Raw genomic sequence first — 24,972 nt, 5'->3', positions numbered from 1 at the left:
GAGGAGAGGCATGCGGACAGGAGGTGACGGCTCTCACAAGCACTGATAAGTGGTGTGCAGCAGTGGTTAAGAGGCAGGCTCTAGAGCCAGACTGCAGGGCGTCAAATCTAGCTGTGTGGCCTTAGGCAAGTTCCTTGAACTCTCTGAGCCCCATGTTAAAAAATGGGGTGTGATGGGAATTCCCTGGAGGCCCAGTGGTTTGATCCCTGGTTGGGGAACTAAGATCCCACAAGCTGCATAGCCAAAAAAAAAAAAAAAAAAGGGGGTGTGATGATGGTAGCTATCTTATGTCCTTATGGAGTGGTTGTGAGGATTAAAGGGGATAATATATGCAGAACAAATGCCTCGCACATTAAAAATCCAGTAAATGATCACTGCTCTGGTGCTATCACAGAAATGGAAAAAAAAAAAAGGCTGAACAATGGCTGAAATGGCAAAGAGCATATCAAATGATCAACAGGGAAGACTAACAGAAGAAATGAAGTTCTCTTTCTCACCTCCTTTGGTGGAGAGGAAGGGGGAAGTGAGGCCGGCAAGAATCCAGGGAGTGTGGAGTTTCAAACCAGAGCCCTTTGGGCACCTTTGGAGTTGAGGACTGAGCATCTTCCTGAATGCTCTCAGGGGAAGCAGGTACCTAGTGCTAATTTCCACCATGGCAGGTATAGAGGGCAAGTGGGGTCTTTGGGTGGCAGCTTCCTCTTCAAGCTGAGCAAGGCAAATGGAGAGTGGAATTGCCAGCAACTCAAGAAAGCACAGGAAATTACCAAATTCCTCTGGGTTTGTGAACTGTCCCATGATCACCCTAGAATTTCCACTTAAAAAAAAAAAATCCCGGGGCTTCCCTGGTGGTGCAGTGGTTAATCTGCCTACCAATGCAGGGGACACGGGTTCAAGCCCTGGTCTGGGAAGATCCCACATGCCGTGGAGCCACTAAGCCCGTGCACCACATCTACTGAGCCTGCACTCTAGAGCCCGTGAGCCACAACTACTGAGCCCGTGTGCCACAACTACTGAAGCCCGTGCACCTAGAGCCCATGCCCCGCAACAAGCCACTGCAATGAGAAGCCCACGCACCACAACGAAGAGTAGCCCCCACTCACCGCAACTAGAGAAAGCCCACGCGCAGCAATGAAGACCCAACACAGCCAAAAATAAATAAATTAAATTAAAAATAAATAAAAGAACTAAAAAAACATTTTGAAAATCCCTACATTCTTTCACCAAAAATTCACTGAATTTTATACCTGGTACTGTGTTCTGGTTGGTGAGACCGTCATAAACAAAACAACCCTGGTTCCTGTCCCCACTCCATTCCCCCATTTCAGTGGGGGGAGACATATCAAACAGATCATTACAGATGGTGGTGAGCTCTGAGGAGGACACCAAGAAGGCACAAGGAGTTAGTGTTTCGGTTGAACCCAGGAGGAGGAACTAGCCATGAAGCAATCTAGAGAAAGCGCCTTCCAGGCAGAGGAACAGCAGGGGCAAAGGCCCTGAGGCAGGAGCAAGTGTGGGACTCTAAAGAAGTCACGAATTCGTGCCTTTTTTAAAAAAATTGGAGTATAGTTGATTTACAATGTTGTTAGTTTCAGGTGTACAGCAAAGTGATTCAGATATCTATATCTATAAATATCTATATCTATATAAATATCTTTTTCACGTTCTTTTCCATTATCGGTTATTACAAGATCTTGAATGTAGTCCCCTGTGTTATACAGTAGGTCCTTATTGTTTATCTGTTTTACATATAGTAGTGTATATCTGTTAATCCCAAACTCCTAAATTATCCCTCCCTCCCCACCTTTCCCCTTTGATAACTGTAAGTTTGTTTTCTATGTCTGTGAGTCTATTTCTCTATTGTAAATAAGTTCATTTGTATAATTTTTTTTAGATTCCACATATAAGCGATATCATATGATATTTGCCTTTTTCTGTGTGACTTACTTCACTTGGTATGATAATCTCTAGGTTCATCCATGTTGCTGCAAATGGCATTATTTCATTCCTTTTTATGGCTAATATTCCTATATATCTATATATATATATATACACACACACACACACACACACACACACACACACACACACACCCGTCTTCTTTATCCATTCATCTGTTGATAGACACTTAGGTTGCTTCCATGTCTTGGTTATTGTAAATAGGGCTGCTGTGAACATTGGGGGTGCATGTATCTTTTTGAATTAGAGGTTTTGTCTTTTCTGGATATATGCCCAGGAGTGGGATTGCTGGATCACATGGTAACTCTGTCTTAAGTTTTTTAAGGAACCCCCATACTGTTCTCCATAGTGGCTGCACCAATTTACATTCCTACCAACAACGTAAGAGGGTTCCCTTTTCTCCACACCCTCTTCAGCATTTACAAATTGGTGACGTTTAAGGTGTGTATTAAAGTGGAAAAATGAAGGCACAAACCACAAGCGCTTACTGGCCCAACCTCGGCATCTGCTCGCTTCCTCTTACATCTTCTCTGCCAGTCACCGTTCCTTTCCTCGACTTCTGAATGTCTGTGCTAGTCTGGAAAGGCTCTGAGGGTATAGCCCTACCAAGGTAGTGTAAGAAATCTGATAATGATTGTTTCTAACTCAGGTGTTTGTAATATCCAAGCAGTTAAACTTACAAACAGAGGCCTTGGAACATCAGCTCCTCAGAGACCAGGACTGTGTTCTGCTGGACGCCCTGCTGGGTTTCCCATCTCATCCACCACATCAACCGGCGCAGTGAGATGCAGTGTGGTTGGTGTGTGTGTACTCTGAAGACAGAGTCTGGGTCAGAATCCCAGCTCTGCCACTTCCCAACGGTGTGATTCCCCGCCTCGGTGGGCCTCTTGGGCCTCAGTGTCTTCATCTAATGCCGCGACCTTCATCATATGGTTGTGGTGAGGTTTAAAGGACTTCCTGTAGGCAAAGCACTTAGTAAGGTGTCTGGAGTGCTGTAAACATCAATAAATGTTAATGATGTTGGGATTTCCCTGGTGGCGCAGTGGTTAAGAATCCACCCGCCAATGCAGGGGACACGGGTTCGAGCCCTGGTCCAGGAAGATCCCACATGCCGCGGAGCAACTAAGCCCGTGCGCCACAGCTACTGAGCCTGCGCTCTAGAGCCCGTGAGCCACAACTACTGAACCTGCGTGCCACAGCTACTGAAGCCTGTGTACCTAGAGCCCATGCTCCGCAACAAGAGAAACCACTGCAATGAGAAGCCTGTGCACCGCAACGAAGAGTAGCCCCCGCTCGCCGCAACTAGAGGAAGCCCGCGCGCAGCAACAGAGACCCAACGACCCAACGCAGCCAAAAATAAGTAAATAAATTAAAAAATGATGTTAATTAACATCATTAATGTTAATGAATGAATGACATTGATAGCCTGCTCAGTGCTAATACCCCGAAAGGGCAGAAAGTTAGCACAAATCCTTCTACACAAAGAGTTCTTCCTTTTTGGATTTCCTTCTCATTTAGGTCCCCACAGAGCACTGAGTAGAGTTCCTGTGCTATACAATAGGTTCTCATTAGTTATCTATTTTATATATAGTATCAATAGTGTATATATGTAAATTCCAATCTCCCAGTTCATCCCACCACCCCACTTTCCCCCTCGGTATCCATATGTTTGTTCTCTACATCTGTGTCTCTATTTCTGCTTTGTAAATAAGATTGTCTATGCCAATTTTTTCAGATTCCACATATATGCATTAATATACGATATTTGTTTTTCTCTTTCTGACTTACTTCATTCTGTATATGACAGTCTCTAGGTCCATCCATGTCTCTACAAATGACCCAATTTCGTTCCTTTTTATGGCTGAGTAATATTCTATTGTATATATGTACCACATCTTCTTTATCCATTCCTCTGTTGATGGACATTTAGGTTGCTTCCACATCCTGGCTACTGTAAATAGCTGCTGCAGTGAACACTGGGGTGCATGTGTCTTTTTGAATTATGGTTTTCTCTGGGTATATGCCCAGTAGTGGGATTGTAGGTATAGCTGATTCACTTTGCTGTACAGTATAAACATAATATTGTGAAGCAACTATACTCCAAAAAAAAAAAAAAAGATATGAAAAAAACAGAACAAAAGAATTCTTCCTTCCAGCTTCCATGATCTGACCACTGGCCTCTCCTACAGCATGGTGCTTGGCTCTTCTCAGAAACCCATGCACTCTGGAGAAGGAAATCAATATGCCATTATTTAAGCTCAAATTCACTCAAGTTAAGGAGTTTATTAGAACATATGGGTATTTCTTGGACATAAATCAAGATAAATTCTTAAGGCAAATCTGAACTAGGTTAAAGGAGACGAGGCTATACAAGCTTCATGTAAAGACTGGGAGTCTCTGGGAAAGATGAAAATTGACTATTATATAAAATTATCCTCCGAGGCTCAATCGTCAGTTGAGTACCAGATAAGGTTGGCTTGTGTCTAGAAATAGGCATTTTAAAAAATACTGAAATCATTTTTGCCGGAAGCCTTGGGGAGTTCCCGTCCCTGTCCCTCCTCCTCTCGCTGTGGGCATGCAGCTGCATCTACTGAGCTGGACGCTCCTAAGATGTGATACAAATCACTAACCCAAGGACAACTTAGATTTCTTAAACAGGACAACAGGCATGTTACACAGGTTTGCAAAAATTCCGGGGAACCACTCTGGTCCTCTGAAAAAGGAAACGTACTTTTGCCTAAAATGTGTTCCAGTCTGTTGGCAGGGTACAAATGCAGAATAATGCTAAAATTACCTTTCAAAATGCTTAGGGGGGGTGGGATGAATTGGGAGATTGGGACTGACACACATACACTACTACTATGCATAAAACAGATAACTAATGAGAACCTACTGTATAGCACAGGGAATTCTACTCAATGCTCTGTGGTAACCTAAATGGGAAGGAAATCTAAAAAAGAGTGGATATATGTGTACATATGACCGATTCACTTTGCTGTACGGTAGAAACTAACAGAACATTGTAAAGCAACTATACTCCAATAAAAATTAATTTAAAAAAAGCTTAAATAAGTAGCACTTGAAGTAAGGTGGAGCTGGCCCTTCCCTAACCAGTGACCTCAGCATGCCCTCCGTAGGGGCGAGCAGAGGAGACTTTTTTTTTTAACAGGAAGGCCAAAGAAAGCTGAAAGTATCTGCCACAAAGGGACTTTTAGGTCCTGTAACACATGCTGAAGGAGCCCTGTTACTCAGAAGAAAGAAGTCACTTTAGTTCAGGGTGTTTCAACCTTGGCACTACTGACATTGGGGCTGGGTTATTCCTTGTGGGGCGGGGGGTCGGGCTGTTTGTTAGCCTCTACTCACTAGATGCCAGTAGCACAGCCACTCCCACCCCATTGTGACAACCAAACATGTCTTCAGACCTTGCCAAGTGTCCCCCGTGTTCCCTGGGGGCAGAACTGAAAACCACTGGTTGGCAGCAGGTTGAAAACCACTGCTCTAGATAAAACTCAGGCACTATCTGCTCTGAAGAGATAAAGACACTTCAGAAAACTTTTCCAAAAGAAAGCACTGTCCCTTTGTTCTTCCCTGGAAGCAACTGAAATGTGGCACCAGAGAGAGATGTTTTATACCAGTGAATTAATAAAGACAACCATGTATTAGTCAATTTCACCAGTGGATTTTTTTTTCTTTTTCTGGCCGTGCCGCGTGGCACATGGGATCTTAGTTCCCCTACTAGGGATCGAACGCATGCCCCCTGCAGTGGAAGCGTGGAGTCCTAAACACTGGATCGCCAGGGAATTCCCAGCAGTGGATTATTTTAAATATAATCATGATTTACAACTTTACATATTTCAGAAGGAGTGGATTCTGCGCTTGGAGGCAGGAAAGGCAAGGTTAGAGCTCACTGTCTTCCTAGGCCAGCTCCCCGTGTGAACCTCAGAATCGTGTCCGGCTCAGTGCCCACTTGGCTTACCTGTGAGTCTTCCTCTGCGATCTCGCCTTCAGTGCCAGCGGAAGGAGATGTCTGTCTTTCTTGGGAACTAACCCACTGGTCAAACTAATTAATGACATAAATAAGAGTCTTCTCATGACCTCATAACTGGATATTCTTCCCTTTCACAGGGGGGAGGACAGTGAATGAAGGGAATTTTACTTAAAAAAATTAAAACCCACAATTAATATTCTCCCATTAATAATTATAATAGTTAAACATAAAGACCAAATTTGACCACCAATACCTGCCACAAGAACAAACTAACCCAAAACTTGATATACATTATTAAGTTTGATATAAATAATGGCTTGATATACATTAATTACTACATTAAAAGCAGCTTTACTTTTTAAAACTTTATTGATTTACCACCTGATTAAAGCATGGGATATTTATTTTAACAGTATTATACATAATATTTTTACATAGAAAACTTTACATAGCATTTCGTATTATATAATTCTGCTTATTCTTTCAAAAATGTATACATCCATTGGGCAAGGAATGCTTTTCATTAAATTACCAATATTAAATGCACTTAATCATCGTGTATAGATTAAACAAAAGAAGGTATTAACTAACTTTTAGGCATTTTTAAGGAGGTAAAACATACATTTGCACATAAAGAAATATTTGATGCAAATATGCAGATAAAATTTTTTAAAAATTAGAACACTGAGAAAAACTACACTTTTGATGAGTGTCTTTTTTTGAGAGCAAGGATTTCCATATATAGTCATTCTTTTAAATATTCAGCTTTGGTTTCTTTGTTTCCCAAACTACAAAGCTGCCAATAGCAAAATTCCAAGATTTCATATGAGTTCAAGCTATATCTACTTTAACACAAATACTAAAACAGAATTCAGAAAATGCAGTATTAAGGATCCAGCTTCTATTTAAACCAATGCCCATTTGCATCATAACAACAAACGTCTGAATGAGATGGCCATACTTGCATTTGTCAGCAGGTTCCTTTAATAACTATAAAGACTACTAAATGTATAGCCATAATCACAAAAGAATGACGAGAAAGTTTAGGGTTTTTTTTTTTTTTTTTTGCATTTTGTACAAAAGTCACCTCTCAGAGGAAAATGTTGTTTCCAGATATTATTATACAATTTCCACTATGTGTGTTCTTTGCTTGTATGTGAGGAGTAACAGGGAAAAGGTGTATTTGAGGTGTAAAGATGCATATTAGAAATAAAATTTCCCATCCACCGTTTGTTGTTAAGATGCCAAAGCTGGTGATCTCCCTAAAGGACAACAAAGAAAAACAAAACTGCTCAAAGCAGCAGTGCTGTAACAAACGAAAACTTCTCCAGAGACTCAGCACAAAAAATCAACACTTACAGCATGCTGAGAAAGAAATAAGGCCTTGGAAATGTGTCGCTCTTCTCCATAACCCTGTGAATGAATGGCCCCTGGCCCAGTGCTGCAGGGTCACCACACCCCTTTCACTGGCGTGTGAGTGGCACAAGCCACGTTCACCGTGAGCTAGAATAGATTCATCACAAAAGAGAACTTAGGTTGAATGACTTACTACTGAAGTAAGGGATTTCCTCTGTACCGACAAGAAAAATCACCCTAAATGGTTTTACATCCAGTCTCTAAAAGGTCTATGCTGGTACAATTCAAATGCCTTATTCAGAATATAGAATCTTTTAAAAAACACAGCTGAAAAGAAGTTCAAACCTGAATGTTTCGGGAAGTGACAAAACGTGCTTACACATTTCCTACTCTGCGAGAGGGGGCAAAAATGAAAGAGAAGGCAGGAACACACGGGCGAAGTCTTGCAGTCACATTCGGTGAAGAAAACGTCACATGAGAACCTCAAAAGGAAAGGAAAAATCTCCACCTAGGGACGCAGCTGGACAGAAAATGTAAGTATGAACAAACCCGCATGCTCCACATTTATACCTTTAGTGCAAATGTCAATGGAGACGGCTGACTTGCGGAGGCTATGACCACCACAGTACCAGCGAGGACGTCTCAGCGTGTGGGGTCCATGCTTCAGGGTAAAGATGTAACGGATTCCAGGACCAGGATGTCAAACGTGCTAACCTTTTCCATTCACAGTAAAATATTTAGCAGGTCCTTTCCTGCTAAATTCCGTAGCCCCTCTTCTCTCATGTATGTAAATAATGTAAAAACCTAAACCTGCTCTTTTTTTTCTTTGGTAGAGAAATTAAAACACTTTTGAGGAAAGAAGAAAGTAGACAGAGTACTACAGTTGGCCAAAACCAAACATCGCTCAAGGCCGTTAGAACACAAAAAATGTAAGAAATCGGTCTCTTAGTAAACAAAAGCACCAGAAATCCTTCTCTCTAAAGAAAAACTATCCGATTGTTTAGATAGGTTCCCAACTTACTAACTTCTAAGGCACCAGAGTTGACATCAATACAACCCAATTTACAGGACTACAGGGCGCAGGGAGCAGTCTCCACGCGTTAATAACTCGGCAACGCTTCTAACGCTGAGTGCTGCTCTCGGTGAGCAGGGGATGAGAGGCCAGAGATGAAGCCTGTGTTCTTTCTCACTGACTCAGAATAAAATTCAGCTCCCAAATCTACTGCTTGCAGGCTTCGGGCGGTATTCCTAGACCGCCAGCTTTTACACAAGCTGCACCAGAATTCAGTTCTCCTGCAGCTGAGGGTATTGCACCGTCATTAACGTGATAGGGACCCCAGAATCTAACCCTTCCAAAGAATTCAGCTCCTTGGTTCAAATTAATGGAAGCACTGAACACAGGCCATCTCCTGCCAAGGTCATGGTCAGCTGTGCTGGCCCACAACAGCACAGGTCTGCTCGGGTTCAACCCATGACACGTGGCTGGGGGAGGCTCACAGGAGCCACCCTTCTCACGCAGAGCCCCCAGCCCCTCTCTCTGGAGGGACCTTGCGTGGGGACTGTGCCCAAGCAGGGACACTAGTCACTGGTACACTCACTATCCCGAGGTACAAAGGAAAGGGTTACTCAGGTATAAATTAATTCTCTTAAATTACTACTTCACTTTGTTACTGCTTCATATATTAGATGGACAATGTATTCTGGAAATTTTAATACCCCTCCACAAATACTTACTTCATTGAAGACTAATCATCTTCATTCAATTGTTGACTTTTTCCTATAGACTTTTTCTCCCCCAGTTACTAAAACAGGGAGAGCCAGGAGGCACTACATTTGTTTTTTAAAACTTGCAAGCTCTTAATTCTAACTTAATTACTAAACTCTGCCTTCAATCAAATCCTCAGTAATATCTTTTTTGTCAAATGCTTTAAAAATCACCCAGACGTTAACAAACGAAACAGAAAAAACCAAAAAACCCAACCCTTTTCCCCCTACCTTTCCCCAAACTAATATAACTACAGTTGACTCACAACTGACAAAAACACTCAAACTTCTCTAGCACACTCAAACAACAAAACATCCCAGCATATTTTAGGTGGCACTTAGCCGTTACAAGAAATTTTATTAACATACTCTCTAATAATCACGAACCTATACAGCTATGCTCAGTATCTTCAAGGAGAGCGACTTCCTCTGACAGAACATCTACAGCCAATCGTGGGACTTTGCTTGAGAATGACGGCAAGTGCAATGACAGATGTGACAGGCAGTTCAACTGGTAAAGTGGAATGACAGAGATGAGACAGACTCCCCACCTACTGTGTTAACTGGGTGCGCAACTGTTTAGGGAAACACCACAACGCCTCAGTCGGGGACTCTGATGGAACCATCTTTATCCAGGCCACGCTGAGCTCCAGGATGCCGACTTTCTACGGTCTGACCCTTCCCGAGATGTGCCAGGCAGAGGCGGCGAGGTGACAGTGCTGCAGAGCTGCAGCAGTGGCCCAGAGGGGCCAGGGCTACCATACTGGTGATGGGGTCCCTGGTACCTGGGATGGCTCTTCTGGAATCCATATCTTATACACAACACCTATCCTTAGGAAGAACTTCCGCAGAACTGCTCGGAGCTCAGGAATCAGGTCAAACTGCATAATTTCACACAAGTAGGGGTAGTACATTGAAGCATGTGCTTTAAACTTGAGGTGGGAGAAACAGAGAGAGAGAAAATTAGACATGGAACTATTTTTTGGCACTAGTTTTTCAAAAGTATTCATCTCACCCTGGAACTTCTTGCAAGTAATATTGGTGTTTTTTCTGGTTATTAGAAAGTAAGTGCAAAAAGTTTGTAAATTAAAACTTCTTTTAATTATATTTAACTCCTAACACAAACTATTTGGGGACAACCTTGCTACCAAAGTCAACTTTCATTTTAGTAAATGAAGTCTCCAGTTCTAAACCAGTGTTTCACAATCTCAACCCTCCCTTCCAACAAAGCCACACTGAAAATCACGATAGCTGTTTAACAGCAACCTGCCTGGCTTCAACTTCAGCCTTTCTCCGCTGAGGCTCTTTGAGAGAAAAAGCCCCAATAACCCCAGGCGCCCATTGTTTGTAATTAATTAACTTCTCTCTGATGCATCTAGAATGGTGCTAGTTACGTAACCATCCTTGGAAGAATGAGGAAAGTAGTTACTTCAAAGTCTCAATGAAAAGCCAACCCAAATCCCTGTGGAGACATTACTTGTTTATACCTTTTCATCGTTTATTTTGAGGGTTTTTGTTAGAAGTAACAACAGGAGACTTGTCCACGCCTCCCGATGGCTTTCAGAGTTCACCGTGATGAAATAGGCCAGCGCCTCGCTGCACACACTAGAAGAATCAGAGGGGGGTTGCGGGGGGCGATGTCAAATAAAAGAGGAACATCTCACATTTCACTAGAGTGAAGAACTCTTTATTCTTTTATTATTCATTTATTTTTTAAAAATCTTTTGGCTGCGCTGTGCAGCATGTGGGATCTTAGTTCCCCAACCAGGGACTGATCCCATGGCCCATGCTGGAAGCATGGAGTCTTAACCACTGGACCGTCAGGGAAGTCCCAAGCACTCTTTATTCTTGCAATGAGTATTTAGTGAACACCTGCTCTGGCTGTGCCATCTTGAACAAATCCTGAGCCTCAGTTTGCTCAGCTGTAAAATGGGAATAAATAACTGTACCAAACTCAAGGGGCTGCTGTGAAGATGAAATGAAGCAAGTACATTAAACGTTAGTCCAGTGCAGGCCTGGCACGTGGCTCAATCAGGGTTTGCAGCACAATCAGCACAAGAGCCTGTTACCCACAGTTAACCATGAACTGTCTTTCTTTTCCCACATCGCACACAACGGCTATTTTTAAAACATGTTGTGCTAAAAACATTTATGTATCTCCTTTAGAGAAACTTTATGAGACTATGTAGGTAGTTCTCTTTTGGGCTTGATGTAAATTGAAATGAGCTGCTGATGTCCTCTTTAATTAATTCATTTTTCAGTTTATGACTTGTCATATATTCTCATTGCAAGACGACTGAAAAGTGCAAAAAATTATAGAAGAGAAAAAAATTCCCATAATTCCGTCATCCTAAGAGACACATAACAATATTCTGGAATAGGAAATATTCCAGTTTTTTTGTCTGTGATTTTTAAAAAACATTACTGAAAAACCACAAGTATATATGGTTTTACATCCTGCTTTTTTGTGGTGAAACTTGTATTATGAGCATGTTCCCACATCAAGGAAAATTATTTTTAAAAAACTTCATTTTAAAAAAAGTTTTATTTTTTGGGGGTCACGCTGTGCAGCTTGTGGGAACTCAGTTCCCTGACCAGGGATTGAACCTGGGCCACGGCAGTGAAAGCCCGGAATCCTAACCACTAGGCCACCAGGCAACTCCCCAAAACTTCATTTTTAAAGGCTGCATAATATTCTATCAGAGGATATACCACAATGCAGTTATCCATTCCACAGCTGAGCTGCTTTAAGTGTTTTCTCTTTATAAGTAAGTCTGCAATGAATGTTCTGTGTGGGAATGCTGATTCCCTAACAGTGGATTACTGAGTCAAAGAAAGAGACTGAACCCTTTAAGGCTCTTGATATATATAAAATGCCCCCTGATTTCCAGAAATTGGAGAGTGAGTGTCTTTATCTCGTGTTTGCCAGCACTGCATGTTAATGTTTTCAAATCTTAAAGGAGCGAAAGGGGGCTTAGACACAGCATCTTGCTCACAGTTGCCCAAGACACTGGGTGGCAAAGATCTAGTTCTTTGCAGGGGGCTCTCTCAATGCCATCCACTGCCGGCCCACTGCTACATTTCCACACAAAGTAAGTACATCCTGGTACCCACACGATTCTAATATGTTCCTCTGGGGAAGAAGGAATGGTGGGATGTTAGAGCTGACAGTGCTCTAAAGAGAACCCAGTCAGGACTTCAATCCAGGCTGGATGACTCTGAGCTCAGAGCACTTTTCCCTGCCTATGTTTCTGTGCTTTAAACAACGTTGAATGGAAGAAATGAGGCCCTGCCCTCTTCAGGGCATTAAGAAAAGTGAAATAGAAGAACCAGATAGGATGAAAAAACAAAAAGGAAAACAGTTGGTGAGGGTGTCAGCATATAGGTATTTTTCTCCTACTCTTTTCAAATCACAGTATTGTTATGAAGCATCTGTGTATTACAGGTAAGAAATTTAATCAGAAATCATTCTTACGTTAAAAGTCGCTGCTGTATTTCTTCCCAGGAATCCCTGCGGTTCTCATCGACATACATTCGAAACAGGATCCTCAAACAACAGGCCAGGCTGCTGGTTTCTTGTTTTAGAAGGTTGGGTTTAGACTTGCCCTTAAAACCTGGAGATCAGATATAGTCGTATAAATAGTGCACACTTCCAGGGTAATGCTGAGAAATCACGTGGGAAACTAATTGAGTTACTTTAGGAAATACTGAAAGATCTCACATTTTTAATACGGCTCAATTGTGATACCAGACGAGGCAGCCCTGACATCTCATCCTCCCCACAAGACACACTGTGCTCAACACCCTGAGTTGTTCTCCATTTAGACTCTGCTCACTGGCTGGTGAAGCCATTCATTTCATCTTCTCAAGTGTAACAGCTTTTAAGAATTCTAGAATGTCTCTGACTTGCTAGATTTTTTTCACAAACCACATATAAGAACACGTTTTGTTTTTGTTTTGAGAACCAACATGATAATTATTTTATTTTTCTAGCCTTCCAAATTAGACCCTCCATTAGAGCATTTTATCATTTGAAAATAAGGACCACTGCCCTAGATGAAAACTGCACAGCAGCTCCTGAAATAGCTCCTCAGTGCGTCTCTGTCATCTCTTCTCCCTCTGCCAATCCATCCCACACACATCAGCCAGAACAATCTTCCATAAGTATCCTTTCCTCTGTATCTCATCCCTGAAGAACAGTTTTCTTAAACAAAGCAATACCAATCTGCCACAGAGATGTGTAAACCACTCTTATAAGCAAAATCTTTTTTTTTTGGCCGTGCCATGCAGCATGTGGGATCTTAGTTCCCTGACCAGGGATCGAGCCTGTGCCCCCTGCAGCAGAAGTGCAGAGTCCTAACCACTGGACCACCAGGGAAGTCCCTAAGCAAAATCTTATTATAGGCAAAGACATAAAATACCTAGATAGTTTAAAGATATAGAGAAAAATGACATTTTAAAATTATGGATTAAAACAGGCATTTGGGTGGAAAATTCAAGTAATTGGTAACAATACAAGAATTATATACAGTATCACTTTTGTACACAGTTCACAAAATGAGACTCCTACCATCACCCCTGCACATACATGTGTGTCTACACGCACACACATATCACTCACTTCCAGGACTTACCTATTTATTTGTACAGGTGGGAGAGAAAACCCCTAAAAGCCTCAAAAAAATGTATGAATGCTTTTGTTGCTCCTAGATGACCACACTTTTTACATCATCATACTTAATTTTACATACATTTATTTAGGCTGCGCCGGGTCTTAGTTGAGGCATGTGGAATCTTTTAGTTGTGGCATGCGGGCTTCTTAGTTGTGGCATGCAGACTCTTAGTTGCGGCATGCATGTGGGATCTAGTTCCCCAACCAGGGATTGAACCCGGGCCCCCTGCATTGGGAGTGCGGAGGCTTAGCCACTGGACCACCAGGGAAGTCCCTAACTGTACAATCTTAACCTAATGTAAAATTTCTTGCCCTTGCTAGATCAATTAAACTCCCCCAATTCATTTTTCCATCAAATACTTACTGAGAGTCTCCCGTGTGCCAGACAATATTCCTGGTACTAGGATGAAATTTCCCTTCTCTCTCCCTCAAGCATGAAATATCTGGTAAGTTATTCCAGCTGTGTGTACCATGCCAGGAATTTTCCAAAGGCTTTAATGTTTTAGGACAGTGACCAGTGTGACCACCTGTCTCATCTGCTGTGCTTCCTCCCTTACCTGCTCGCCATAGGACAGTCCGTTGCTCGTAATTGGAGTTGAAGGCCTTTGAGAATGAATGGGACTCCTGCAAGCAGTCTAAGAGCTTGAAGAGGTGCTGGGAAGACATGCACTTATACATGCCCTGGTCCTCTGTCTCTATATGGATATCTGCATCCAGCGTGTCTTGCTAGAGAGGGGAGGATAAGAGAGCTAAGTAAAGAAGATGGAATGGTTTTGGACACTGTGGTATCAGACAGAGATCATCATAACTCTCCAGAAGTCCTCCTCTCTATAAGGTACACTTCATTCCTCAATACCCGGAAATGTTTTCCATTTAGACTCTGCTCACTGGCTGGTGAAAGAATATGCTGAGCTCTTGCATGACGGCAGGCTTTGCTGGCCAGAGTTTCAGATTTGTCAGTACTGCCTTCATTGCATGAACAGGAGTGTGTACTTCTCCAATTATTTCACTACAGGATTGCACCGTCCTCTTTTTATTTTATAAAGAAATTGGAAAATGAGAAAATCAAACTGTAGTGCACGTGATAGAAGGTGTGAGTCTCAAAACATACTCACTGAAAGAAAGAAATTGTTAAGCAAAGCCCAAGTGGCACCTTTAGCCTCATCACGTGATTAATGAACTTTAATAAGATTGACAACTGTGTTTTCAAATGTGAAGGGAAAAACCATAGAAATAGGTATGGAATGCTAGAAATTTTTATTGAACATGTTCTCTAAAATAATTAGGGATTATTAGATATAATTAAGGATTTTTTTTTTTTTTTTTTTTTTGGTACGCGGGCCTCTCACTGTTGTGGCCTCTCCCGTTGCGGAGCACAGGCTCCGGACGCGCAGGCTCAGTGGCCACGGCTCACGGGCCCAGCCGCTCCGCGGCATGTGGGATCCTCCCGGACCGGGGCACGAACCCGCGTCCCCTGCAACGGCAGGCGGACTCTCAACCACTGCGCCACCAGGGAAGCCCCCATAATTAAGGATTTTATATTTGTCGAGCCCTCTAGGAATAGACCACAACCCTCCCTAGAAGCCAGAGGTTACAAAAGGGCAGAGTTTGCAATACTCCCCAAATTGATCTATAAATTCAATGTAATCCTTATCAAAATTCCAACTGACATCTTTGCAGGAATTGACAAGCTGATCCTAAAATTCATATGGAGATGTAAATGACATGGAATAGCCAAAATAGTCTTGAAAAAAGAAGCACAAAGTTGGAAGACTCATACTTCCCTATTTCAAAACTTACTACAAAACTACAGTAATCAAGACAGTGTGGTACTGGCATAAAGAGAGACATATAGATCAGTGGAACAGTACTGAGCATCCAGAAATAAATCCTCATATTTATGGTCAAGAGATTTCCAACATGGCTATCAGAACAATTCAGTGGGGAAAAAACATCTTTACATCAAATGGTGCTGGGATAATTAAACATCTACATGCAAAAGAATGAAGGGAGACCCCCTATCTCCCATCATATACATAAATAAACTCAAAAATGGATCAAAGACCTAAATAATAAGAGCTAAAATTATGAAACTCTTAAAAGAAAATGTAGGCCTAAATCTTTGTGACCTTGAATTAGGCAATGCTTTCTTAGAAATAACTTTAAAAGTACAAGTAACTAAAGAAAAAATAGTAACTTGGACTTTATCAAAATTAAAAACTTTTGTGCTTCAAAGGACACCATCAAGAAATTGAAAAGACAATGTACAAAATGGGAGAAAATAGGTCAAATCATACATCTATCTGATAAGAGACTAATAACTAGAATATATAAAAACTCTTGGGCTTCCCTGGTGGCGCAGTGGTTGAGAGTCCGCCTGCCGATGCTGGGGACACAGGTTCGTGCCCCGGTCCGGGAGGATCCCACATGCCGCGGAGCGGCTGGGCCCATGAGCCATGGCCGCTGAGCCTGTGCGTCCGGAGCCTGTGCTCTGCAACGGGAGAGGCCACGGGAGTGAGAGGCCCGCGTACCACAAAAAAAAAACAACTCTTACAATTCAATGATAGAAAGATAGAAAGAACCCAACTTAAAACTGGGCAAAGGATTTGAATAGACATTTCTCCAAAGATATACAAATGGCCAACAAGCACAAAAGATGCTCTACATCATTAGTCATTAGGGAAATGGAAATCAAAACCACAAAGAGATATTACTTCACACACACTGGGATGGTTATAATAATTAAAAAAAAAAAAGACAATAACAACCACTGGTGAGGATGTGAAGAAATTGGAACCTTCATACATTGCTGATGGGAACGTAAAATAGTCTAGCTGCTCTCGAAAACAGTCTGGCAATTCCTCAAAAAAGGTAAACACTGAGTTACCATATGACCCAGCAATTCCACTCCTAGGTATATACTCAAGAGAATTAAAAACTTATATGCACATTAAAATTTGTATAAAAATGTTCACTGCAGCGTTATTCATAATAGCCAGACAATGGACACAACCTAAATGTCCATCAACTGATGAATGGATAAACAAAATGTGGTACAGCCATACAATGGAATATTATTCAGCCATATATAAAAATGAAGTACTGATACATGCCACAATACGGATGAACCTGGAAAACATTATGCTAAGAGGCCAGGCACAAAAGCTCACATATTATATGATTCCAGTAATATGAAATATCCGGAATCAGACAAATCCATAGAGACAGAAAATAGATTAATGGTTGCTAGGGCTGGGGCAGTGAGGGAGTGGGGAGTGACACTGATGGTTAGGGCGTTCCCTTTTGCAGTGGTAAAAATATTCTGGTGCAGACATAGAGAATGGACTTGAGGACATGGGGAGGGGGAAGGGTAAGCTGAGACGAAGTGAGAGAGTGGCATGGACATATATACACTACCAAATGTAAAATAGATAGCTAGTGGGAATCAGCCGCATAGCAAAGGAAGATCAGCTCAGTGCTTTCTGACCACCTAGAGGGGTGGGATAGGGAGGGTGGGAGGGAGACGCAAGAGGGAGGGGATATGGGGATATACGTATATATGTATACGTACAGCTGATTCATTCTGTTATACAGCAGCAACTGACACAACAATGTAAAGCAATTATACTCTAATAAAGATGTTAAAAAAATATTCTGGAATTAGACAGTGGGGATATTTGCACAACTCTGTGAATATACTAAAACCACTGAGTTGTATACTTAAAAAATAAAACCAAAAACCAAATAAGGACAGCCTTTGTGCTGGATCTGGCCAACAGATGTATTTTTGTTGATCAATAATTATAGTATTTAATAAACAAGAGATGCCCTATATGAGAAAAATCTTGATTTCTGACTCCTCTTGAAAAACGGGAAGACCATCCCAGATTGAGCCACCTGACAGCAACTTGCCCCTGGAGCTGGAGGTGGCTGGGCTCTGGCGGGCCTCAAGCTCGGTGGTTCCCATTGTTCCACCCAGCCTGCCGCTCGCACTCACAGCATCTCCCAGCCCCTGAAGCACTTAAGTTTGCAACCCATGGTGTAAGGTTATTGTCCAACTTTTGGACACCAAATTCTGTTTCCAAGCAAACCGTATATATAAAAAGTTGCACATAGAAAACAAAAAAGTGCACTTCCTGAAGGAAAAATTGGTACCTTTATCCACATATTTTCCCTCCCAGTGATTCATGGTTAAACTGTATATCAATTATAAGGAATAGTCCCTGTGATTAATAACACATTTTTTTCGAAGCACCAAGGTGGGGGGTGGAGTCTGAGTAGTAGTATGCTGGTAAACTGGCTCTCGGTGAGGGTGGGGGGAGACAATGCCTGATTTTTAGCATTCGGTGATTTCAGTGGTGTAAATACTCCCATCGTGGCCAATTTTAAGTTACTAGTACCCTGTCACTGAATGTGGGCCTGGGAGGAATGAGCATGCTGGGCTCTTGCAAGCCAGTCTCTCCAGGCTCCAGCACACCACTGCATCTGAACAACCTCCCGTCAGATGCCCTTCTTCAGGCCACTCTCACCTGGGCAGCAACCATGTGCTCTGCATCTTCCTTTTTGCTCGTTGCAGGGTAGAACACAATGTTGTCAATGGTCTGTATCAATTCCAACTGGACCACGCACTTGATGAGGAGGCTGGCAAACAGTTTCTGATCTATATTAGATGATAAAGATTAACCCTAATAATGATTCAGCCAGTACTGAATTCACTGAGCTCTGACTATGTGCCAGGCATGGTTCTTGATGCTGTGGCATAAACAGTGAATAAGCTGGACAAAAATCCCTGTTCCCGTGGCAGAGACAGACAGTAAACAAGCTACTTAAGTTAAGATGTAGTACGTTAAACAACGAGGACATCAGGCAGGGATGGGGATATGGTAGGGATGGTGTCAAGGTGGGGATGCAAGTTTAAACAAGCTGGTCAGGAAAGGTTCTCTCTGAAAATGAGCTCCCTGAGCAAAGACCTGAAGACGGGGAGGGAGTCAGCGATGCAGGTCCCATGTCTTCTGGCACGTTTTTCTGCTGCCTGAAGGGTCACTCCTACAGACCAGCTCTGGACTGTGTTCTATCCACAGGAGGCTACAGGTTCCTGTGGTAGCCGGGAGCCGACTCTCCAAAGGGCTGAATCTCAGTCTTGAGGAGCGGGGTGGGGGGGAGGGGGAGGAGGGTGTGGCTTATTTAAGCTCTTAGTTCCTGGATCACTTTCTGTCTGCCCTGGAAGTAGTAGCCGCTTCCCACATTTTCTGCTTCCATATCCCTCAGTCTTCTCCTACTTCTTTCAGTGGTTAGCCCTCTTTGACTAGTTAACAATTCTTCTTTTTTTTTTTAATTTTTTAAAATTTATTTTTTTATTTTCATTTTTTTAAAACAATTCTTTATGTAGAATTTTCCCTGTTCAAATTATCAGTGTGGTTTCTGCCTACTGATTAGACTCTGACTAATGTCTCATCTTCTCAATTCCTGGGCTCAGGGACAGCCCATGTCTGGCACTTACAAAGTTGGCTGATTTGACTACAGTAAAAGTAGAGCTTCCTTTTCAACTTGTTAAAGAATCAGAATGTTGAAAATATTAAATAAACATTAAATAAAAACAAGGAGTTGGGTCATCTTCAAGCTTTTGAAAGCGACTGTGAAATTATATATATGCATATGAAAATTCTCCATGCAGAATTAGTTTTTTTTTTTTTGGCCACACCGTAGGGCATGTGGGATCTTAGTTCCCCGACCAGGGGCTGAACCCAGGGCCCCTGCAGTGGACAGTTAGAGTCTTAACCATTGGGCCACCAGGAAGTCCCCAGAATTAGTTTTAATTGAAAAAGTATAGAGTGGAATTGCAACAGATTTACATTTAACATGTGCCAATTCAATGACACCATCTTGGACCAAAAAGAAAAAGAAAAAAAACAATACAAGTGGTGTAAGAGATTCTGCCTGCTGCTCTATTCACTGAGCTCATGCCCAGAAGGGAGGCTGAGATGGGAGCCTGGGAGAAACAAAGCACTGTTCCTTGGAGGAATGGCAGGGGTCTCAAGCCCCAGGCATCTCTTAGAGCATAAACATCTTGCTGCACTCAGTGGTTCCATTTAAAGAAATGTCCACTTGCCCCTCCCACACAAGCCAACCCCTTTATCTGGGGCTGATGAGGAAACAGCTTCTCTCCCTGGACACTGGAGAGACACTGGCTATGCTGCAGACACAGAGGAGCAGCCCGTCAGTCTCCAACATGGCACCTCCTGAATGGATTCCATATTTTTTGTGCCTTCAAAAGATAACAGTGACCACACCGGGCTTTGTCTAATGTGCTGCTTCAGAAGTTTAATGTCAGTGTGAACACCTACAAACTGGCACGTTGAGAAGAGGCTGAAACTGCTATGAAGAAAAATAATGGGGACCACAACTTTAAGAAGACCAGACTAACACCTGAGAAGTTCCAATTTCTCAGTCAGCCAAAAGGGTCTGAATCCCAACTCTACTACATATTGGCAAGTCATGTCATCTAAGGCCCAGTTCACTCAAATGTAAAACAGTACCGCCTCAAAGGGCAAGCATAAGGATCACGTGAGAGCACACACATGGGACACACAGTGCTGTGCCTGGCTGAGAGCAAAACTGTGAAACCTATTTGTTTAAATGACAGACAGGGAAACACACCATAAGCAACATTAAGAGAGAAATTAGTAAAAGTAATTTGAAACTCATATCCAGAAAAGGGATATCTAAGACATAAAGAGCCCTCCCACCCAAACCAATAAAAAGACAACAATCAATACAAAATGAACAAAGATTATGAATACATAGCTCATAGAAATTGTTCTTAAACACATGAAAAACTGCTCAATTTCACTCATAATTAGAAAACTGCAAATTAAAACTACTCAAAAGATACCAAATATCACCTACGTATTCCCAGAGATCACGTAAATAAGTACAACCTTAATAGGCAGCAGTGTGGAATTATCTATCAAAATAGCAAATGCACTTTCTCTTTTAACCTAGCAATCCTTTTTTCTGGGAATTTACCATACAGATAAACTCACAAATAACACATGTATTAGGTGATTCAATGCAGTACTGTTTATAACAGAAAAGACTGGGAATAACAGAAACGTCCAGGTAGGAACCGAATTAAGCAAATAATAGCACATCTACAACCTGGGGCAATGTACACAATAGTACAAAAGCGCGTGAAAGCACTTTAGGTACTGATTTTGAATGATCTATAAGCTGTATTAAGTGAAAAAAGAATAATGCACAGTATTCTATAATTTGTATAAAAAGGAGTGAGAATTCATATATAAACATAGGTACATATTGTATGCTTGTGCATGTGAATATGCATTTGCTTGCACATGAGCAAAATGTTTCTAGAAAGGTATATAAGAAACTGGTGACATTGGCTGCCATGAGGGAAGGGCAGACTGAGGCCCAGGGGTGAAGAAAGCTTATATCCTGTTTACCTTTCTGCACCTTCTGAATATTTGAATCATGTAAACATGTTACCTATTTAAAATAAATAAATAAATACAAAAACAATAAAGAAAGTGGCCTTACTTGCATACGGTCTAGCTTTCCAGCTGTCATCGGTCGGGTTAGAGAGTTGGCTCTGGCCTCTCTCAGAGGCATTTTTATCTATGCTGCTTAAAGACTGGCGGTCCAGATCCACATCCTAGAAGTAAACCGGAGAGAAACACAACGTTCATTTCTCGGTCCACAATTCAGTACCTGGGCAGAGATGAGCCTGTTTTAACACTGCTGGCCCAACTTGAATCTGTGTCTTGCTCAGCTTGAAGTATAGAAGTAGCACTTCTCAGAGATTGCATAGGAAAGATTACCAATTTCAATTACTTCTCCCTCCCATTAAAATTTCACACTTTCTGATTCCAACTTAGACGGCATTTCCCTACGTACTATGAGTTCATGATGAGTGTGACAAATTTTTAATGAGCTCAAGTTCAAAAATAAATGAGCACGGTAGCTAGGCTTTTTTTTTTTTAAGTTGACAGTAGAAAGTTAAAAAACAGAGAATGTTTATATAATGTGCTTCATTTTTAAGTTGCTATATCCCAAATGCCTTTTAAAATCTAATGGCTTTATAGGTACTTGGAAATAGAAGCTAATTAGACAAACCCCCTTGTAAACCAAAGTATTTTAAAGTGACACTTGAATTAGAACTCTTTTATGGGGCCTTACACAAAAAATAAAAACTACTATTTCATTGGTGGAGAGGAAAGTGCTCCTTACGTAGGAGGGCAATAAATAAGGATAATGACACCAAAGCAATCTTTGTAACAGTGAAACACCAGAACTGACGAGAGTGTCCAACAAGGGAAAATTCGTTAAATAAATTACAATAATGTGCAGCCACTGAAGAAGCTGTTCTCAGAGAATATTTAAGAATATGGAGGGACTTCTCTGGGGGTCCAGTGGTAAAGATACCACACTTCCAATGCAGTGGGCGTGGGTTCAAACCCTGGTCAGGGAACTAAGCTCCCACATGCCACGCACAGGGCCCCCCAAAAAAGGAACATGGAAAAATGCCCACAGTGGTGTTAAGTAACACATTATGTACGAAGTGAGCCCAAATTGCAAGCATGTGGGTTGTGTGTGCTCAGTCACATAAATAAGAAAACTAGAAGTGTTTTGTGGTTTTTATTGAGTGAAGTGACTTATTTCCTTAATACTTTTCTGTACTTTCTAAAAAATATTTTAATGAACATAGTGTTTAGCTCTTATAGCCTTTTCTACTCACTTCCCATCAGAAAAGCACAAACCCTTTGGGCTGCTTAATTTTTTACTATAATATGTGATCAGAGAAAAGACAACTGAAAAAAAAATCCTACCAAATGTTTTTCTGATGGATCTTCCTCCATTCCTACAGGTCTCCATGTCAGCAAACTAAAGAGAATGCAAGAGAAGGAAATCAATCAATGTGAAGGGCAACCCAGAGCTTTAAAATAACCACTGAAAGTAGAAATAAACAGCAGTAATCACATTAACACTTACACATGTGGGATGGTTGTTTTGAAAATATCCAACATACAATTGCATGTTTTGTCCCAGACGTCAGAACTGAATTTCTCTCCATTGGATATTACTAAATTTTCTAAGCAATTTGTACCTGATCGAGCCAATTGCTCATTATCTGCAAAATAAAACATCTATCATTGAACTTCAAATGCTGTTTTGATTCCAACCTGATTGCTGATACTTCCTATCGTGAGGTAGAGACAATGCAACTGTTTGGGCTGGTTGGCTTCTAATTAATGAAGCATTGGTACGGACAGTAAAATTTTAAGTAGGCTATAAAGAGGCAGAATTATTTATCATGCTATATTGCTAGGGATGGAAGAAGGTGAACATTTTGCTACTTAACTAACTGGCTCCTTGTTTGAGAAATGGTAAAGTAAGACAGAAAATATTAGACCAGTGTTTCTGAAAACGTAGTCACTCAAACATTACATTTCCAATTTTTGCTGTTTATTAACTATTTTATCAGTTACTTGAAAACTGAGTACTCTTGGAAAAACTTAGCTAAATTACGCCTTGTCCTAAGCCACATTTATCTCTGGGATCCAGGTCTAATGTGCTACGCGGGTATTTTTCGTAATACATACTAAAATAAACACGTAAGTACTCAAAACCAAAAACGTCCATTGATGAAGCTGTTGATCTTGATTCTCACAGTACATTTAAAAAACATTTTATTTTAGAAAAGTTCAAACATACACAAAAGTAGAAAGAATAGTAATATACAAAGGTACATCTTCTGAGATTTAAAATTTACTATATCCCACCTTAAAAGAAATGCTTTATAAACTGACTTGGTGGAGAGACTGTTTTTATTTTCTAATTAAATTTTAAAAATACACATTTTCACCAATTAAATTATACATTGTACTCCTTGGCATTATATCCATGCTTTTATATACTGAAAAAATTAATCTCTCGTTAAGGACTACGTCAAGAAAAATGATGCCTAACCACATAAAGAGTACCTTGTTTTACACACCACTGCAACTGTGCAAATACATCAGAGAGAAGAACTTCATTCAAAGCTTCATAGAACTGGGTAAATACGTCACAAATCGCATAAAGTGCATGATTGCAAGTTGTTGTCATCCACTCAGATTTCTGGAAAAACAATTAAAAGATAATGTTTAAAAGCCACTCTCCCTGCGGTGAGATGGGCATTCTCACATATCATTGGCAAAATGTTCTGAAAAGCAATTCAGCACTAGGTAGCAACTGTCTTAAAATGTTCACATCCACTGATGCGATAACATTACTTCCAGTAATGGACCCTGAAGAAATAATCAAAGATCTGTGGCTGAAGGTTTATGAATAAAGATGTTTACCAACACTGGTATTTATATACTGTAAACACAGACATAAACTAATGCTCAGTAATGTGGCAATTAAATTGAGTACATCCGTATGACAGAATATTAAGTCATTCAGTGATACTTCCAAAAAATTTTTATTATGCTAAATATTCACACCTTACACCAAAAATTTAAATACTAAAAATGATGTTAGATAGGCATTTTTCCAAAGAAGACATACAAATGGCCAACAGACAAGGTGCTCAAAATCACTAATTATCAGAGAAATGCAAATCAAAACCACAGTGAGATATCACCTCATGCCTATTAGAATGGTCATCATCAAAAAGACAAGAGATAACAAATGCTGGGGAGAATGTGGAGAAAAGGGAACCCTTGTGCACTGTTGGTGGGAATGTAAATTGGTGCAGCCACTGTGGAAAACAATATGGAGGTCCCTCAAAAAATTAAAAATAGAACTACCATATGATCCAGCAAATTCTACTTCTGGGTATATGCCTAAAGGAAACAAAAACACTATGTTGAAGAAATATATGCAACCCCCTGTTCACAGCATCATTATTTACAATAGCTGAGACATGGCAACAACCTAAGTGTCCATCGACAGATGAACGGACATAGAAAATGTGATATATATACACATAATGGAATACTATTCAGCCATAAAAAAGAAAGTCCTGCCATTTGCAATAACATGGATGGAACTTGAGGGCATTACACTAAGTGAAATAAGTCAAAGACAAAGACTGTATGATCTCACTTATATGTGGAATCTAAAAATAACCCCCAAAACCCAAAGAACAAAAAACAAAAAACACCCAAAACCAAACTCAGAAAAAAAGATCAGATTTGTGGTTCGGGATGGGGATAGGGGAACTGGATGAAGG

At 41.1% G+C, this 24,972-nt stretch overlaps 1 protein-coding gene and 1 non-coding gene across 2 annotated transcripts in view; both read right to left on the bottom strand.

The window, feature by feature from the left end:
• Window positions 1-6,300: 6,300 nt before the first annotated feature.
• The window catches only part of ARFGEF2 (ARF guanine nucleotide exchange factor 2), a 99,142-nt gene continuing 80,470 nt past the window's right edge, over window positions 6,301-24,972 (bottom strand). The window contains exons 31-39 of the mRNA XM_030839009.2: window positions 23,738-23,873; window positions 22,746-22,884; window positions 22,583-22,637; window positions 21,294-21,408; window positions 18,266-18,396; window positions 14,294-14,462; window positions 12,540-12,678; window positions 10,552-10,669; window positions 6,301-9,996 (exon numbers count right to left, since the gene is read on the bottom strand). Coding sequence (XP_030694869.1) covers window positions 9,820-9,996; window positions 10,552-10,669; window positions 12,540-12,678; window positions 14,294-14,462; window positions 18,266-18,396; window positions 21,294-21,408; window positions 22,583-22,637; window positions 22,746-22,884; window positions 23,738-23,873 — 1,179 coding nt within the window. The 3' untranslated portion in view covers window positions 6,301-9,819. The remainder of the gene's footprint in view (window positions 9,997-10,551; window positions 10,670-12,539; window positions 12,679-14,293; window positions 14,463-18,265; window positions 18,397-21,293; window positions 21,409-22,582; window positions 22,638-22,745; window positions 22,885-23,737; window positions 23,874-24,972) is intronic.
• Window positions 13,370-13,442, bottom strand: TRNAR-UCU (transfer RNA arginine (anticodon UCU)). The gene has a single exon. It is a non-coding gene; the product is annotated as a tRNA-Arg (tRNA).

This window comes from Globicephala melas, chromosome 15 (genome assembly GCF_963455315.2).
Source record: "Globicephala melas chromosome 15, mGloMel1.2, whole genome shotgun sequence".
Lineage (NCBI taxonomy): Eukaryota > Metazoa > Chordata > Mammalia > Artiodactyla > Delphinidae > Globicephala > Globicephala melas.
The sequence above is the reverse complement of the archived record's forward strand: the minus strand, read 5'-3'. Positions and strand labels throughout refer to the sequence as shown.